Below are 20988 nucleotides of genomic sequence, written 5' to 3' on the forward strand. Positions count from 1 at the left end.
ATTGATCACACATTGGGAAATAAGGGAACAAATAAATGAACATGAAGTTGATCATTTAATCCATGACTCAATTCATATGATATCTTGTACAACGAAGGAATAGCTGAACACTTATCTTAGGGCCAGCGTTTGATTTGATTTGGAGTTCAACAGTGGCTTTGGAAAGGGTCTATACTTGCAATTGTAGTCACAAACTTATCCAAGTGGGAGACTATTGGATTAAGGTGTCTAAGCCAGTAAATAAATTGGTATATTCTCATAATTAAAAGCGAAGTCCTTTTTGGGTTTCCTTCATAATTAGAACTTGATTACAGTGATATTTATAAAGAGAGAGGATGATTATTAGATTATTATATGGTTAATAATCTAATTGGAAATTATGAGTAAGTGATTTGTTAATATATCATATGATTAATATATCAATTGGAAATAGATAGTTGATTTATTAATTTATTATGTGAATAATAAATTAATATGAGATCAATAGTTAAATAATTGATTTATTAATTTATAAGGTTAATATATTAATAAGAAATCAATTAGAATTAATTGATTATTAATCAGAATTAATCCAGAATTAATTTGGGATTAATTAAAGGTGCAATGGGTGAATTGTAATTGTTCAATAGTTGAACAAAAGAAGCAATTCTAGAACCATCCAAGGGGTGGATGGTTTTGGGAACCTCATTGGGGTTTCCAGAAGCCTCTTGTATGCATATTAGGAAAGGGTTTCGATTGAGATTAAATTCATTAAAATCTTGCTTGGTCCCTAAGTTACCTAAACTATAAATATGACCCCTTATGACCTTAATTTCGTTCATTCACTTCCCATAAGCCATAGGAACGAAATTTTCCTCTCCTCCTATCTCTTCAATTGTCTTCTAGTTCTAGTGTTTGGGTATGAGCCATTAGAGGCATCGGTGCTAGCTTTCCAAGCTCTTCAAAGGAAGGATTGAAGTGATTTGTTTACAATGACAAATCAAATGTATGTAACCCTAAGTCTTGTTTTTTTTTATTATACTAGGGTCTCAATTAGGGTTCATGTTAGTTTCTGTTGTTCATATTATGGTGCATTCAAAGTGTATGACATAGATCCTTTAGGTTGCATGTGCCCTTAAGTGTTAAGTAAAATTCTGCAAGCACATAGTTCTTGTAACCTATAAAACCTATCAGTGATGGGGATCACTGAGGTAGTGATCAAGACTTCAGAGTTGATTCAACAAGTATGTGGTAAAATACAAACTGCACAAAGTAGACAAAAGAGTTATGATGGCAGGCGTCATTCTGATGTTGAGTTCATGGCTGGAGATTTTATGCTTCTAAAGGTGTCACCATGGAAGGATGTCATTTAGTTCTAGAAGCAGGGCAAGTTAGATCCTAGATACATCGATCCTTCCAGGACTATTGTCTGGTTGGGCAAGGTTGCTTATCATTTGGATCTTCATGTGGAGCATAGTCAGATCCATAACACCTTTCATGTTTCCCAGTAATGGAACTGCTTAACTAATGACTCCGCAGTGGTACCCTTGGATGACATTCAGGTTAATGATCGCCTGTATTACATAGAGTGACCAATTTCCATTCTTAACAAAAAGACGAAGGACTTATAGAGCAAGGTGGTGGGTTGGTTAAGGTGCAATGGCAGCACCGAAAGGGTTCCAAATGGACATGGGAAATCAAGGAGGAGATAAAGGAGCACTACCCTAAGTTACTTGCATCAATAGATTTTGAGGATGAAATATGATTCAAGTGGGGGAGAGTTGTAATATCCGTATTTCAGGTACTATACTCTTATGTTTATCGAATGAAAGTGCGTGGAGTGTCTTGTCCTGCTATGACGTGGATCATTGTTTACCACAACATGGTGGTTAAATTATGCCACGACGTGGTGTATTGTATGTCAAATCATGGCACCGTTGTGTGCACAAAACCTTATGTTTCAGGCTTTAGGCCCTATAGAAGGAATATGTGGGATAGGGTTTTGACTAGCCTCTGTTGGATTAGTTGTTTAAGCCCATAACTATAATTGGTATATACTTGAATTGATAGTAGCATAGCCCTTTTGGATTGCCCTCAAACCTAGCAATTGGACATGATGGTTTTGGAGAAAGAGAGGTTCATTTATTATTTAAGTAAAAAATTAAAATAATTGATTTATTAATATATTATGAAAATAATATATTAATTAGAAATCATATTGTTTAATTAATAATTAATCAGAAGCTAATTCTGGGATTAATTAAACTAATTAAAAGTGCAGGGACCGTTTGGTTATTTATTGGAAGTTGAAGAAAGAAGGCCCAAGGGCCTCATTGGATGAGGTGGACGAAAATCACTTGGGCAAGCCCAAGAGTTTTTCGTCCAAGCCCCTTGAATGAGGGGAATGGGCTGCTTGGTCACCAAGCTAAAGAAATCCAGGTTTCTCCCTTAAACCCTAGCTTTGTCGACAAGCTACCTCAACTATATAAAGGGCCTAACCCTTCACATTTTCGGCTAACACTCTTACTCCTCTAAGCCTAGGCTAAAACTTTGTCCTCTCCCCGTTCTCTATATTCATCCTCTTGCTAGCTTGGGTTTGATTCCAATAGAGGCACGACGATTGTGGTGCTTGCTTCCAAGAAATCAAAAAGAAAGGTGTTCTTTGTTATTTTCTACAATAACATCAAAGGTATGTTATCTTAAACCCATTTATAGGAAATTCTAATAATACCTAGGGTTAGTGAGTTCTTGTTTTTCTATAGAATGTTACATCAATAGTGTTATGACTTTGATCTTTAGGCTGCATGTACCCTTAATTGTTAAGGATTTATCCGCATTAATACATGTAAAACTATCACACCCCCAAAATGGAACGACGAAAACGTTCGGGGGCGGAGGACGTCATGTTTAGTATCACAACACATGCATCATAGCAATCATAGTAACAAACAACCATTGTATTAATATTAAAGTGTTTACAAGTAGTGATTCAAAAAAGATTGAATCCAAAAGTAAATAACAAAACAAGACATGAAGCTACTATACTTCATCTTCTGAAATCCCAGTGCGCGTACCTGTCTGCTAGTTTCTTGAGAATACAAGTTATTTTGAAAGAGTAGATCAACATTTAAGCTGATGAGTTCATAAGTATTTTAGTGATGTGAAGTAAGTTGAAAGTTCTTTTAGAAAAGTTTGCCTGTTCCTCCAAAAGATCCTATATCTTCTGATATGATGAAGGTTAAGTAAAAATGTCTCTACAATCCTTTATATGAGTGCTAAATGGATACAAGTTATATAAAACCCAGAGTAAACAAAAAATCGGTTGTGTGAATCTGCCCCAAGCCCACAACCAAACAAGGAAAAGGAAATGAGGCGGAAGTCACACATCACATTGTTTGTTAGATCTTCATTGTATATCATCCTGGCATATTCATTTGGTACTCACGGAGTTAACTGTAATAGTTCCTTTATATTTGAAGAAAAATTCTTTAAGAATAACTCTTATTTCCTTTAGTAAAAATAGTAACCACAATGGTTCCTTCTATAATCACTTAGTTACACTAGCTATATATAATCTAATATCGAATGGATAGTTAATTGTGTGAATCTGCCCTAAGCCCACAACCAAACAAAGAACAGGAAGTAAGGCGGAAATCACACATCCAACTACCTATCATATATTAATGATATATAACCCTCATGTATGAACTACGGTATTATAGAACTAACCACTTAAGGTCCTTTAAGTTATACTGGTTTAATAAAATGGATTAAACCCTTTACTGATAAGCTTCTACTCTAGTTTACTCAATGTTCTATTATTTGGACGACTACTAGAAGTAATGAAATTATGTACTCTTAACGCCTTCGTCGATACTGTTGTGAGTTTTTGTATATATTTGTGTGTTTTATTTATTATTGTCCGGTACTTTGCAGATGTACGCTTTATAAATAATTTCGGTTTGATATATTGTCATCACCTCGTGTTTGCTAACCCTGGCACGTTGTATTTGTACCTTTGTTAGTGCAAACCCCGTAAGATATGTTATTACTTCGTGTTTGCTAACCCTGGTACGTTGTAATTGTACCTTTGTTAGTGCAAACCTGGTATCATGTGTTATTACCTCATGTTTTCTAACCTTGGTACGTTGTATTTGTACCTTTGTTAGTGCAAACCCAGTATCATGTGTTATTTCCTGGTGTTTGCTAACTCTGGTATGTTGTATTTGTACCTTTGTTAGTGCAAACCCGATATAATGTGTTATTACCTTAATTTGTTATAAACAATGAGTTAAGGATATGATGTCTTCCTAGGATACTAGGAATATATAGTATAAGTGTGTAGTTCATGATTTGTTCTTCTGTTATTGTTATAGTATGCTGCTCCCTGAACTAGTTATAGTATACTCCTCCCTGTACTAGTTATAATATGATCCTCCCTGTACTAGTTATAGTATGCTCCTCTCTGTACTAATTATAGTATGCTCCTCTCTGTACTAGTTATAGTATGAACTGAACTCCTAAACTATACCTATTATAGTTTACTAGTATGCTTACTTGAACTATTACCGACTTAAAGAAAAGACTCGATTATCTACTGAGTTATGAATGTATTTCAAAAATAGAGTTTTATAAACAACAAGATAACATAATTTTAAAAGAGTTTTTAAAATGATTTGATAACTTATAAAAGCATAAGAAATCTTTTAACGTGATGGTTATCACAAATAACATTTACACAATTAACATTGTGTTCAACTTGTATTCCCCCCCCCCCTCGGCCCTTAAAAGCATTTAAAAGGGTTAAAAGATTGATTATGGGTTATGAATCTCACCTTATGTGGGTGATTCAACTGCAGATTCGTATAAGGATGAGAAGTTCCACGAATGAATTCCCGAGACACAAACGAATCCTAAGTGACATATAATGGCATATATAGGTATGAAATTAGTGTCTTAAACAACTAACATGCAAGGAAACAACCTTAGGGACTAGGAATAACTTGGACTAAGTGTTACAATCACATGTGATTGATCAAAAGGGGGGGGGGGTTTAAGGCCACAATATGGAGTGTACGGCCAATAGGTGTACGGTCATGGAGTGTACGGCCGTACACTCATGTAAAACATGCAACAAGAAGGGTGTTTGATCCATGGGAAATCTAGTATGACAAATGTATAACCAAAGGATGAACAAGGCTTTCATTTTGGAGGATTATGAGGTGCGTACGGTCGTACAAACTCCAAGATGGATGCATTTTTGGGTCTAGATTCAAAGGGTTTCAAGGTTTCAAGAGTTATAATGGTTAACTAGCACCTAACAAGTATTTAAAGCCTTACATTATGGACTTAACAAGGGTATACGGTCGTATATAGAGTGTACGACCATACACTCTTGATGTTCTTGAGTTTTGAAGATGTTTCAAGGCTATGAATCCAGTGTTTAACATGTCTAACTAGAAGATAGTGGAAATACTCACACTTTGGAAGTCTTTAAGGAGTTCACGGCCTAAGAACAAGTGTGTGTTCTTGGTGAAATGGATGAAGATTTGAAGATCTATCATACAACAGATGTTTTCATGGATGAATCATGAGATGATTACAAGACTAGGAAGGATATCAAGAAAGCTGGAAGAATCACTTACCACTTTTGAAGATCAAGATGAAAGGCTTGATGATAGTTGAGAGAGAAACAGGTTTCTTGACTTGGAAATGGAAGAAATGAAGGAAAATAAAGGGTATCATCTATATATGAGGGTGGTTCACGGCCATGATGGGTGTACGGCCGTGCACTCCTCTTAAAGGAGTGTTTGGCTCGAATGCAATGCTATGAAATTAAAGCACCCCTACCTAAACCCCAACCTTGATTGTACTAGGCTTATAACACTCGAACAGACCCCAAACAACCTTGAAAGATAGCAAAAGTGAGTCTGGCTTGGATTGAATTGAATGTTGTACAAGATAGAAATTTTGGGTTGTCACAAAAACCCATCACCCTCAACCTCCATCACCTCCATAGGATACTCTCTCAAACCCTAGCCTCTTCTCTTGTCATTTAAGCTATCTGTTGGTGTTTTGTTCATTTGAAGGTTGAAGGAAGATATTGTTGAGCAAAGGACTAACTAGCAACTCATATCCATCTCTTGGTTCACCTTCTGTACTTTTTGTAAGTCTCCAAGTTCTCACCTTTATGGTTCATCCATTGTAGATCTAGGATTTAGGCTCATTTTCTTCATGTTGTGTTCATATGAATGGATGTTTTTGATAAAGTTGGCAACTTTATCACTCCTTGAGGTCCCTAGGTCATCATATGTTCCATATTTAGACTTCCATGTTGATTAAGTGTCATGCATGGAATTTTGACTCCATTTCTTACCATTTTGACCTAGTTTTGAGCGAGACATTCATGTCCATAAATTAAGGATTTTTATGGTCCTTTGGAGTAAAAGGAAGCCTCATGGGAAGTTTGAGCAAAGGACTTAACCAATTAAGGGTTTAATGGAAAACTGAAATTGCCAGCGTAATTATAATGTGACCAAGGCCTTGCCACAGTGTGGTGGGCATTTCCATCATGTCTATCTTATCCATACATTGCCATGAAGTGGATTGATGTTCGTCACGATGTGGTGAAGGGTTTTTCTATAACTGTTTTTGTCATCTAGCTGCCATGATGTGGTCATAGGTTGGTTACAGCGTGGTGGCTGACTATTGATCGTTGAATTTTTGACCAGTTTGACATTTAGTCAAACTTGTAGAGGTTTTGAGTTGTAGCCTGAGGTTTGGTTTGTGATTGGTTTAGGAGGTTCATGTAGCTGATTTTGTGGGATTTTCAAGTAGATGATTACAACTCATTGATCTAGTGAGTTTTCCCACTATACTAAGTAGGGCACTGGGTGTCATGGTATGCAAGATTGTCTGTGTTATTCTTTCATGAAAGAATGTGATGGGATCACAACACATATATGAAATATTTTGTTTGGAACACACCACTTGCATTAAAGACCGTGATGGCACCATGGTGGAAAAGAGTGTTGCAACGTCCAAAAAACTAAGAGAAAAAATTTCATTAGAATTGTAATATAAAGCCACCAACTCAAACGTGTTTTATAAAACCATAATAGAATCAAAGTGTAACCAAAACATCCAGATACATCACAATCAAATAAAATGTGGAACAAAATGGTGTGTGCAATGCGACCACCCTGAGCTCTTCCCCTTGGATCCGGAAGTACCTAAAACATAAATTGGAAACCGTAACCACAAAGCTTAGTGAGTTCCCCCAAATACCACAAACCATACATATCGAACAAATAATGGCCCCCACCTGGTATAAATACAAACACATAAACACATGCAAGAATCATAAAGATAAATAGCATAAAAGATAGTCAGCAGGCCCCGCCCGGTATACCTAGCAGATATCATACATGCAGAGTCATTAACAAAACTAGCATCCTAATCATAATAAACCATGGGCCGGAATTGGTGCCTTTGACCCACCAAACACAGTGAGGAAACTCACCTCAAGCTGCTGAATCTTCTCAGATAAAATCTCGGGATGCTGATCCGGAAAATTTCTATGCTAGCATCATCAAATAATACTTGATTAATAGTTGGTCCATAAACCATAGTTGGAATCCTAGTCAGATTGTCCAACACCCATGCTAAAAGTCCATTTTACCCTTTCCTCGCTTGGCCTAAAATCCAAGGCACAAACAAAATATCACCAAAAAGCCAAATATGGCCTAACTTCCTAATTAGGCCTAAAACCCCTCATGGTCCTAATCCAAAAAGGCACAACGTCAGAAAACTAGTGGCCCATTATTCAGCGCCAGTGAGCATAGGAATTTTGTAGCTGGAAGTGGAATGGTTAATTGATGGGTTGGATTGTCATTTTGTAGGACAAGGATTGTGCCCTCTCATTCTTTCGAGCTCGAAGGACTGAGCAGACATGTGACCCCAGGATCAGGTTGTATTCCAGCTTGGGGTCAGTTGGTTGCAGGAATAGGCAACATTATTCAACGCCGGTGAGCACAGGACGGTCAACGTGGCATAAATATTTGTGAGGACCGGTTTGCCTTGGATCTTTTGTATCAGATGGAAAGGATTGGTTGTGCAATCTATTGCACTTTCAGGATTGTAGACTATGTCTTGGGAGTATTTTGTAGCATGGTTTAGGGCAGAGGTTGTTTCAGCTGCTGCAGTTCAGCTGTGGGCGTTTGAGCTGGCATGAGAGTCAGAGTGCGAACCCTGAAGAGAATGATTTCTAGAGCCCGAGAGCGGGAAGCTTCTTTGGGACACCTTTGGAAAAAGGGCTATTATGTGGGAGGCCTACGGATAGGGTCCTACATAGGGGTTATTCAACATTGTCAGGATTTAGTGGTTAGCAACCGTTAGTGATTGATGGACTAAAGCGCCAATGGAAGGGGTTCGTTGCCAAGGTATTAGTTAGAGCATTTATCTGTTGATCTTCGGAACATGAGTGTGGGGACGTTCAAGCATTAGTGGATGACGGTTTCACTGGGATGCAAGAAGTGTTCATCTAGTTCTTAGAAGTATGTGATCGATTGAGATTATCTAGCAATAGAGCACTAGTGGGAAAGAGTTGGTTGTTATCGGATCGATCGTTGGGAAGTGAGAAGGATTTAGAATCCGTAAAATTTTCATGTACTATGAAGGCTTAGTCGAGTCTAAGTGGGGGAGTGTTACCCTGAGATGCGAAAGTGGGAGAGGTTTTGAAACGGGAATAACTTTCACAGCCCGATAGGGAGAATGGAGGCCCTAGTGGTTGCTTGGTTTGAGGGTTGTGTTGATTGGGGGTTCAACAAAACTCCCCAACATAAGAACATGTCTTCTTGGTGCTTGATAGTAGAAGTTGGGAAACCAGGTTGGAGTTCTAGTCAAGAATCGAGTTCAGTTCAAGTATTCGGTCGAGGGCGTGCTCGACTCTAAGGGTTTTTGGATTGATAGATTGAGGGTTTTGTTAGCTGCCAGGGCTCAACAGTGCATTCAACACAGGAGTGCGGGTTATTTGGCGTATGTGGTAGTCATGCGGGTTAGGGATCAGACCACGGATTTCCGAGAGGGTGGATGATCGACATGAGGCCTAGGGTTAGGCTGGGGATATAGTCCACAGAGTAGATACAGAGTTCAAAGGATATTGGTGATCTCATCAGTTCGGAGTGTCTCCGAGGTTTCATTTTCTTGGACCGGGTAATACTCTAGTTGGGGACTGAGAGTGGATCCGAATGGGTATTTGTCAGTTTTGGGAAGGTTTGGATTGGAATATCCTGTTATTCAGGTTCTGGGAACCGGAGTAAATCTTTCTTAGGATCGTCTATGGCATTTGGATAGGGTTGAGGCGGTCCTGCTCTATGCAGTAGGCTAAGATACCCGCTGCAGGCAGACTTTAAGTCGTAGGCACGGAGGCTTGAAGGGAGCGGTGGTGTTGAGGCGGTAGGCCAACAAACCCTGAGAATTTCGACTCGATAGTTGAATTGATTAGACATGTTGGTATCCTAACCCGAAGGGGTGATATGGGTTAGATATGAGTGTCGTGTTGGTTGGCTGGTAGTGGTAGGTACGTCGATGACGGTTTGAGTTATTGTGATGTGTGTTGGGTTGGTTTCATCTGCGATGGACCCATAGCGTGTCTAAAGTAAGGAGAGGATGGGTCACTAAAGACCAGGTAGGGTGTGATGCTGACGTGGGTCATGTAACATTCATTATGTTGGCAGGAGTTGGTGGCAGGGCGTGGAAGCAGGTCCAACCAGTCGGTTTCTTCTCGGGAAGACACGTAGGACTGCTGTTTGTGTGTTTTTGTTTTGGTTCAGTACTCGGTGAGGTGTCTGATGTTCGGGTTGTGGGCAGACAAGTTGGGACCAAGGAGGTTCGACTTCGCTTGAGAAACGTCATATGGTAGAAGGAAGAGTTGAAGTGGGTTTATGACTTGGGATTCATGTGCAGTAGTAGTTTTTGTATCGTTATGTTGCTCGTTGATGAAAGGAGCGTCGTTTAGGCCCTTCAAGTGGCGGAGAAAAGTGGATATCCATAGGGTAGGAGCGTTGGGCAACTGAAGTGACAACAATAATGTTGGTCGGTCATCGGGAGCATTCCAGTCATGAGCTAAGGGCCGGGGAGGGAAAATCAGACTCATGATGTGGGCTCAGAGGCAATCCAGACCTATGCTGAGGACTACGTAAGGGTATTCCAGTCAGAGGTTGTAGGCATAGAGATTGTGTTGATTGTGTCTATTGTAGGAGCGCGTTTTGACTGGATGTATTGTTGAAGATTCGGGGGAGTTGCACTCGGTTGTGACGAATCAGAGAATGGTGGATGAGACGCAAGGATAGATCCTTGGTTCTCAAGTATGAGTAGACCCGAGTTATGTTCATAGAGGTATTCCATCCTAGGGATGAACAAACCCTATGATTGACTGGATCTGATATGTTTGGTATTGATTGGGCCAAACATGTTAGGGGTACGAGGGTATTCTATCCTGGGGATGATTGGAGCCGTCGTAGGCTCGCTTGGTAATTCAGCCTGAGGCTGATTGGGCCAGGCATGAGTCTTCGTACTCATCAGTGGATTGATTATGTATGATATTATGAGAGCTGATGGATGCATTATTATGTCAGCAAGAAGGGTTCGCTCCAGGAAAAAGGGAAAGTTGGGTTTTTGATACGTTGGATCATCAGGATTTTGTCAGTTGGAAAAGTGGCTTGTAGGTTAGATTTTTTTAAAAGGTTCGTTTGTGATTTGCATCACCTTTCACGATTTGCACATGCGAAAGTGCGTCATGGATCAGGAGGTGGTAGTATCGTTGGATGACATTCATGTCGGTGAGCGCCTGGATTATGTGGAAAGGCCTGTAGCCCTTCTGGTCAGAGGGGTGAAGGTTCTACAGGACAAGGAGGTACCTTTGGTAAGGGTGCAGTGGGAGCACCAAAGAAGGTCTGAGTAGACGTGGGAGCCGAAGGCAAAGTGCGGGAGCACTATCCGAGGATATTCACCGCAGCAGACTTCGAGGACGAAGTCTAGTTCAAGTGGGGGAGAATTGCAATGCCCCGATTCTCGAATACCAATTTATGGTTATGAATTCTCATGAATTCAAGATCTACTCGACGAGTTGGTTGCCTGACTCATCGAGTAGCAGCGGGTTTGGGCCATGTGTTTAAGTGACCAATCCGCCGAGTTGGAAGAATGACTCGACGAGTTGGAGCTGGAGGGTGAAACCCTAATTTCCGGGGTTTGGCACCCTATTTAAGGGATCATTAGCCTCCCTTAGTTCCTTTGCAGCCTCTTGAGAGTCCAGAAACCCTAATTTGTGTGTGGGCTCCATATTAGTGTAAATTTCAAGCTTGGAAAAAAGACCTTGATGCAAGAAGCTTGAAGATCAACAAGTTGGAAGCAAGAATGTTTATGGGTATGAAGTCTATCTCAGCTAGCTTCATTTGAGGTATCAATTCATGATTATTGGCCTCATTCCTTCCTAGAACTCTTTGGATGAAGTTAGGGCTTCTTGGCTTGGTTATGAAGCTATTCTTGGGTATGAGCTTAGATCTGAAGTTGTAACTTTAGATTTGAACTCTCTTTGATTTATAAGTCCATAAAGCTATTAGCTTTGGAAAGCATGAACCCCTCCTTAAGTGTAAAACTCCATTTCAAGCTTGGTTTTGGCATTTTAAGTCATTAGAGCCTTGCATGCACGTAAAGTTTGCAACTTTACGTGATAAGCATGCCTTGGGAGCTTGGATCTGTAGTATGGAGCCTTGACATGGCTTAAAAAGAATCTGTATGGATGAAGGAACGAAGGGACTCGATGAGTCGCATGGTAGACCTGGCAAGTCATATGAAGATGGTCATGAACTCGATGGGTTGGATGAATGACTCGGCGAGTCTGATGAAGATTGCCTTGGACTCGGCGAGTGGCATGGTTACTCGGCGAGTTGGCAAGTTATTCAAGACACTCGGCAACTCGTCGAGTAGCTGAGGGTACTCGATGAGTTGAGGTCAACATGGACTGTTGACCTTGACACTTGACTTTGACCTCAAACCAAGGGTTAACCAGTTTGAATTTTGAGAGTAATTGGTAAATGGATATTTATGAATTGGATCATTGATGGTTATAGGTGTTGGAGTTTGGGGCGGTGTTTCGGGAGCGTGATTTCGTGGTTCCATCCGGCATTGCAAGGTAAGTTATCCTCACTCTATCAATAGGGTCTAAGGCACCAAGGCCGACCCTTTTTCAGATTTCATACTTGTACTTGTTTGATGTGGTTATGACCTGTTAGATCGGTATCAGGATAGACAATATGTTGTTATGCTCTTATGATCCATTAGGGTTGCTATGTCAGTGACCTGGTTTAGGTTGGTATCCTGGTATATAGGATGATGCAATGTCAGTGACCTGGGTTAGGTCGGTCTCCTGGTATATAGCATGATGCTATGTTAGTGACCGGTTAGGTCGGTATCCTGGTTAGGATATTGCTATACTATATGATCTGCTAGATCGGTTTGTTTGTCTATGGACTATTATGTGATTATATGTTATATGTGCACATGGTTATTTGCTTGATGTTGGGTTGAGGCGGTCCTGCTTTGTGCTGAAGGCCAACATACCCTACGAGCAGTTCGGGTAGACTGTAGGCCGTATGGCGGTCCAGTCATACCAAGGGCTCGGGATAGATCCAGATAGACTGAAGGCCCGACGTGGGCGGTCCAGTCATATTGTAGACTCAGAGAGTGGACTAGGTGGACTGAAGGCCCGGTGCGGGCGGACCAGTCACACTGTAGGCCCGAGATGCAAGGTTGTTCTATATTTGTTGAATGATATGATTATGGTTATATAAGGTTGGTATTTTGGGGGTAACTTACTAAGCTTTCAGGCTTACAGGTTTAGTTTATTGTTTCAGGTTCAGCGGATGGCCGCTGGTAAGCGAAGGCGTGACCGTACACTTCCTCGATTGACGATTATGATTTCTGGGAACTCTGATGTATAAACTATTTTGAAAACAGATTGTAATAATTGAATGGTTTCAACGAATTAAAAAGTTTTAAATTGGCTCGAATTTTATGGGTGTTACATGAAAATAAGTAGATTGAGGCCTGCAAATTACAGTGTCCTAAGACATAAAGTGCCCTGGTATAGGTCTTTCTTGAGGATACAACAATCAATTCAAGAATAGATCTTGCATATGTCAAAAATCACCATGCTTTTAATTTTCCTCAAAAACTATTTTTTAAGAAAATGTATGTTTGTGTTTTATTATCCTTCAAATTATGTCTGACTCCAAGTATTTATATGCTTCTAATGGTGATTGTAAAGCCCCGACCGAAAATACATGTTGGAAACTATCACGCAGTTAGTTCACTAATTAAATGAATTTATTAAAAAAGTTAATCCAATAATTAATTTCAGATTTATAATTATAAAAATATATTATGTAGTCAAGAAGATCCTCAAGTCCCACGGCCTTATCTTTGATCATTAATATATAATAAATCTAAGCCTTTTTCTATCCCAATATGACAAGTCCAACACCACAACCCAAGCCCATAATGCTTGACACATTAGCTAGTCCATTTAATTAAATGAGATGGAAAAATATTACAAAGTGGGAAAAGGTTTTCTCTCATTCCTATATAGGGCAAGTCCTATATGTGTATGTGTAGAACAAAGTTCCAACAATACCCTATATTTTTCTATTCAAACTCCAAGAATACCCCACATTTGAATAAAAAATAAGTGAACTTTAATAACCAAATAAGGGACACTATATATGATATGCATTTGAAAAGGTGTTGGTGAACTTTAACCTTTCATAGTGAATACTATTGGCATCTACTTTGTGAGTAGTAAACTAGAGTCTTGAACTAACCACTTTTTATAGTAGAATATGAAAAATGGTAGCACATATCATAACAGAACATGGTTCATTTCTTACCATTGTGTTCATTTCGGTCATGAAGAATCACTTCTTCATTAGAATTTTAGAGAGCTTATCCATATCAACTCCCAAATATGAGACCTCACATCCATCTCACTTAGGTAATACTAATCTAGAACAATCTATACTATTCCACCATAAAAGCTATCAACATTATTAAGGATAAGATTCATCCCTATATCATCATCGAAAAACACAAAATAAATATCATATGATTGAGCATACCTTTGTGTTAGTGCTTCTGTGAGTCTTCCCTAACTAGTTGTCCTATTGAACATAGACCATGGGATCTCCAATGTTGCTAGGTTAGGTTTACGCCAGGTGGTCACTCATTGTGTTGGCTTTTAGCCCATTCCCCTCGATGTGAAGATAACTTGCTCTCTATTAAGGCCTTTTGTGAAAGGATCAACTATACTTTCCTTTGACTTTATGTAACTAATGGAAATGAATCCATTTTTCAGCAGGTCTCTTATTGTATTTGTAATGTGTGTGCGCCTAATGTGTCTCAAATTGCCATTATATATCTGATTTTGTGCTCTAGTGAGAGTAATCATGCCATCACAATGTATACAAATAGTAGTAACAAGTTTAGGCCATAAAAGAATACCTTCTAGAAAGCTTTTAAGCCATTCAACTTCTTCAACAACTTTGTCTAAAGCAACAAACTGTGCTTCCATTGTAGAACGGGTATTCACAGTTTGCTTAGATGATTTCCAAGATATAGCAGCTCCACCAAGAGTGAATACATAGCCACTTGTGGACTTTGCCTCAGAAGTATTGAAAATCTAATTTGCATCACAATATTATTCAAGAACAGGATAATATCTTGTGTAATGTAATCCATAATTCATTGTATGCTTTAAATATTTAAGCACACTCACTAATTCATACCAATGATCTTTCCCAAGATTATGGGAGTAGAAGCTCAATTTGTTGGGTTTCATTTAAAAAAAATAGTTTCAAAAACTAGTAAAATGGCAAACAAAAGACTTCGAATTTTTGAACATAACATAACAAGTTACACTCACCAAGGATCATCTTGCAAGTTCTAGAAAGATTAAAAGCACCAAGGAAGAAGATGAAGAATAACAACCTTTGTGGTTCTTTAGGTCCTCTTAGGAGGCTTGGAAGTTGATGAAGAATGTGGAACTTTTGAGACACCAACGAGAACTGAACTCGATGTAGATGCTAGTTCATAAACTCGTAATCTCTTAAGCTTTATGTTTGTATCAAAATAAGAACTTAAAGAGAGAAAAGGAGATGCAAGTAATCTTCAAAAGGGATGAAAAAATGGAGAGAGTAACATGCTCTAAGAATGTTACGGTTTTGACAAGCATTAGTGACTAGCCAAAATGCAAGCCTCATGTAAAGGTCTTAAAGTGAAGTCCTTAACCACAAGGTCTTAACACTTAAGCAACCATGCCCCTATGTCATAAAAGTGTCCATGCATGCTTCTAGGCTTAATACTAAGAATTAAACAAACTTGAAACCCATGCTTCTTTTCCCTCCTTACATTTTCGAGAATTGTAAAAGAAAAGAGAAGATTTGTTTAAATTTTATAAACTCAAAGTTTATAAAATATAAATTGTCTTTTGGTAAAAGACAAAAGGACTCAACTAATCCAAAAGTTTGTGCATGACTTATTAGTTCATACCATATGAAATAATATGTTACTTGCTAATGAAAATTATTATTTCCATGAAAAAAATAATTTCCAATTTAATAATAAGAGTTTATTGAATATTTATAAAAATTCATTTTAATAAATATCCAAAGATATCAAGTTGTTAGTGTGACTCATTAGTATCATATGTTAATTAGTAATATCACTTTAATATGATTATTGAGCATACTAGCTCTTTCACAATCTACTTATACTATATGCCAAGTCTACTCTTATACACATCATAATATACATTAAGCTACCACGGGCTTGAGTATATTGTAACTGAGCTACACTATCATCTTTATTATTCTTAAGATGATTAGAAGAATCAAAATGGATATCTACCGGCTTCTCATCATAGTGTCCAAATTTCTTAAATACACTTTCAATATAATGGGATTGAGTAAGAGTGTATCCTTCTCGAATTCTTCTAACTCTTACACAAAGTATCACATCTGTTACTCCCATGTCCTTCATTGTAAAGGAGGAGTGTAGCAATACTTAAGGTATAGTCGCAATTTTAGATTCAAATTAAAGATCATAACTACTTTATAGATCAAAACTGAAATATATTATTAATAGCATTTAATTCGGGTTTGTAACTATTAAACGAAAAGGAAATAATTGCAAAAATGTCTTTGAACTTTTCTCGACCAGTGATGCATTCATTTAATTCGGGTTTGTAACTATTAAACGAAAAGGAAATAATTGCAAAAATGTCTTTGAACTTTTCTGGTCGACCAGTGATGCATTCATACCCAATGCGCTTGCACACAAGTTCATGGCACCCAAGTCAAACCGGCTCGCATTTACACCACCTGCGTGCGCATGTGCAAAAGGGAGCTTTTGGTTCTATAAGTTTTACAAAGGTTAGAAACCCTTGTAGTTATATACCAATTTTCTTTTCTTTCTCCACATATGTGGGATGGAACAAAACATAATTAACTTTTTTTTAATCTTTTCAACTATCTCACTTTGATAAGTAATTTCTCATTCATTTTTAATCCGTTTTGGACTTGTGATATATCAAAACGAATGTATCACAGACGAAAACACGAACACATAATAATTTGTCTATTTTGATTACATTTAGAGTTTGAAATTCGTGCTAAAAACAAAGAAAAACCCATTCTTGGAAATTATAAAACCAATTTTCCAACGACATGATGGATTTTCAATCTAAAGCTAGTTATTGGTTACTTCCTAACTAGTGTCAAATCCTAATAATTAGTTAATTACTAACTGCTATAATGGGTATATCTTTTTAAAGTGTAGAAGACTTGATAAAAATATGAAAAGTTATTATTATAATAAAGAAATAATATATTCTGCTTTGATAAAATAAAAAAATGTATAAAACAAGTAGAATTATATTTATTCAATACAAAATTTGTGTGGGTCCGCGAGAAAGGAGATGATGCGGCGCTTATATGTCGCCCATGGCACCAACAAGCATCGCCTTCATCCATACGCTTCCATATTCTTAAGATTCTCTCTCAAACATTCATATCTGTCAAATAATTGGATTCAAATTTTAAATCTTTTTTTGATTCCTTCACCATATTTTCAAATTTCAACTGAAGATGCTGTGCAGGGGAACTAATTCGATAAAATGTAGAAAACCTGGATCAGTTCCGGTTTACCTGAATGTTTATGATCTTACCTCCATGAATGAATACGCTTATTGGGTTGGCCTCGGCGTATATCATTCCGGCGTTCAAGGTTTGATCTCGGTGTTGTTTTAGTTGATTTCATGAATTAAGATGCTCACTCATAGTTTCATTAAATTAAACATGTTTTTTCTGTACAATATCGTTTCTAGTTCATGGAGTTGAGTACGCTTTTGGATCTCATGAACAACCGACGACTGGAATCTTCGAAGGGGAACCGAAACAGTGCGAAGGATTCACGTTCAGGAAGCAGATTCTGATAGGATGGACGGAGATGAGTCTAAGAGATGTGAGAGGATTCATGGAAATGCTATCTCATGATTACACAGGGATTTCATATAACCTAATCACCAGAAACTGCAATCACTTCTGCAATGATGCTTGTCTCCAACTCACCGGAAATCCTATACCGAATTGGATCAATCGTCTAGCTAGAATCGGTAAGCTGTTAACTAATTTCAACTGTTTCAGTTCATAATCGTACACGTTCATTTTCTTGCGATCAAATGAAATTCCTGACACTTTTTTTCCGGTGATGATTAGGTTTCCTGTGCAACTGTATAGTTCCAGCGAGTATAAATTCGACTAAAGTTGGAATTGAAGATCACAAAGTGTGTAATGAAGCAGAGATTAAGACGAAACTAAGGAGCCGTTCAAATCGGTTCACTTCATCTTCGAGTTCTCCATCGTTATCTTCGGTTGATCGTCCCAGAAGTCATGGAAGAACTGTTCTCCCTTCATCATCGCTTTTGATGCTTGATTCCCCATCTTCACGGGCAATAACAGTCTGTAATGGTAATCATATGTAATCAATCTTCCTTTTTTTTTATTTTATTTTTAATTAAAGCTTTTGAGCTTTTTATGAAGTTGAATCTGCAAAGCACATGAAGGAGGGTTTGGTAATGGTTGTTAACAACTCAGAATTCGTACAACTAATTGATTCTTGATATTAGTTATGACTACGATGATTTAAATAATTTAAGAACGTTGAATTTTGAAAAGTCATGCATAAAATAAAAGATTCTTAACCACAAATATGTATTGTCGTTTTGTAACTGCCTACCTGATGCTGTTTGGAAAAAAAAGAACTCTGTTTGCACAAATAGAACTCTTAAAATTTGACAAGGACACTTTTGTAATTATAATTGCATGTGCCTTTAGATTTGATGGTTTAGTTTTTTAGAGATCTACTTTTAAACGTTTTAGTTATGATAAATTTTATGAAGAAAAATATATTTTTATCTAATTTTGCATGAAGGAATGTATTCTAAAAGTGAATAGTCACATGTTACAGCTAGATGGCTAATTGAGAAATTAAGACTGATAAAAATAAGAAAATAACTATAATGGACGAAGACTCTTTTACAAAAGGGAAAATTATATATATATATATATATATATATATATATATATATATATATATATATATATATATATATATATATATATATATATATATATATATATATATATATATATATAAAAGTTGTCAAACAATGATCGTTTTCCTCCCACATTTTCTTGTGTCCAAAAAATAAACCTCGCATTTTTTTGTGAAAGACATTTAGACCGATCGGTACAACCCTGTACCGTACATCGTGGGGATGCGATGAACACAACACCGATTGGGGAGAGGGGTTGCGGTAAGCCTGCCGCACGAGGAAATTTCACCACATATTTGTGTGTTTTGAGGTGTGTTTGGTGTGTGGTATGACACCCATCAATTTTGTGAGGTGATGTAAAAATGACGTGACAAACTAAAACTATGGTAAGGTGTGGTATAACACTTACCGGTCCTAACAAATTAACCTACTCGTGGTGGTTGTGCTTTCTCTATAAGGATCTGATGAAGGTCGACCGAAAATGTGCTTATATTGTGACGCAAGCAACAAAGAGTGTTCCGGTCATTTTTTTTCTCCCTACGATGTTTTTGTTCCTCTTCCATTTTCCGCAAAAGAGACCGATGAGCTCGCCACCTTCTTCGGCGCCGGTTAGATCTCCACAACTTTCAGTAGTTCTGAAACCTACAACATCTTCGGTTGAGCCTCTGATTTCTAATGTTCCTACTTTGTCTTATGGGGAGAGAGAGAGAGAGAGAGAGAGAGAGAGAGAGAGAGAGAGAATGATGAACATTTCCCTATTAACTCTTGGCCCAAATTTTAGAATTTTTTTTTATGAATTCATCCTAAATTTAGTAGTTTTTATAACTTTTTTTTTCAAAATTTTGTTTCGAACATGTTTTTCTATAAAATCAAATTTATACAAAAAAATATATTTTCACATAAAAAAACTTAAATTTTCTATATTATAACTTTTAAAAAAAGCGTTTTTGTATACGAAATATTTAATTATAAAAATATGTATTTATTAAGTGTGTGTGTGTGTATATATATATATATATATATATATATATATATATATATATATATATATATATATATAGAGAGAGAGAGAGAGAGAGAGAGAAAGAAAGCTAGGTTCAAATATGGATTGATATTTATTGTGCGGACGTGTGGAAGTGTTATTCTGTGAGAATGATAAAGAAAATATGTTGTTTAATAATATAAATACGTATAATCTTACATAACTATTGTCATTCTCACACATCCTCACTAATTAAATCATCTATAAGGTTATTATAGACTTTATTATTATTCTCATTCTGTCAGAATATTTATTGAGTCGTATTCTGTAATAATGAAAATGAGGGAAAAACGATGTGTATGAACAAAAATAAATAAGAATTAATGAGAATCCTGGAAAATGATGATAGTTGTATAAGATTGAACGTAGTGAAATTACTAAACAACTCATTCTCTTAGTAATTCTCATAGAATAGCATTGTCCACACGTCTGCCAAATAGTTGTCCATCCACATTATAACCTAGCCATATATATATATATATATATATATATATATATATATATATATATATATATATATATATATATATATATATATATATATATATATACACACACACACACACACACACACACACACACACACACTAGCTGTCTACCTACACAATGCAATGGGCGGGAAATAGTTTATTTCGGGAATTAATTTTATTCGAAAACGTAATACATTTCAAGGAGCACAAATCAAATACATATTGCTATTGGTCGGACTTTGATTGGTTTCAGTTTGACAATTAGTATGTTGATGTTTTAGGTTAAAAACAAGTATGTTGATGTTTTAGCTAAACAAATTATTTTCATTTTTTAGCTAATCAAATTTGTGTTGATTCTTTTTATGCGTAAAACAATAAGCACAAACCCCATATAATTTCTTCATGTTTGTATTTTTAGTTTGTTCACTTTTAACCTCTCAATACAATATACGCTTCATAAATATTTGTACTTGAAGACTTCATATAACATCAAATGCATGATTTTCTTCATGGAGTAAGTTTACTTGAACACTTATGTAGAAGTAGTAAAGTAATGCGATTAACCAACATTCTTGTAAAAAAAATGTGTTGTACTCATGACATTTCAAAAACTTTTGTGGCTCCTTCGTCTTAGGTGTTGTTGTTGTTGTTGTTGTTTTTTTTGAAAAAAAAACCTCTTGAGACCTCTTATTGCTGCGCGGCGCAGCACACGCGCAACACTTTTAATCTCGCAACTGTTTGCTTTTTAAAAGTCTTTAGAGTTAAAAACCTCTGTGCATGTTCTATTTTGGTACAACATTTGTATTGCCTCTTCCAATCTATTCTTCTTC

The 20988-nt window shown here is 37.0% G+C and overlaps 1 protein-coding gene across 1 annotated transcript; it reads left to right on the plus strand.

The window, feature by feature from the left end:
• Nucleotides 1-17045: 17045 nt before the first annotated feature.
• Nucleotides 17046-18389, plus strand: LOC111910180 (deSI-like protein At4g17486). The gene is made up of 3 exons (XM_023905958.3): nt 17046-17316; nt 17417-17704; nt 17808-18389. Exons 1-3 carry the CDS (start codon nt 17178-17180, stop codon nt 18071-18073), a joined length of 693 nt encoding a protein of 230 aa, XP_023761726.1. The 5' UTR covers nt 17046-17177; the 3' UTR covers nt 18074-18389.
• Nucleotides 18390-20988: the final 2599 nt, after the last annotated feature.

This window comes from Lactuca sativa, chromosome 1 (assembly GCF_002870075.4).
Source record: "Lactuca sativa cultivar Salinas chromosome 1, Lsat_Salinas_v11, whole genome shotgun sequence".
NCBI classification, from domain to species: Eukaryota; Viridiplantae; Streptophyta; class Magnoliopsida; order Asterales; family Asteraceae; genus Lactuca; species Lactuca sativa.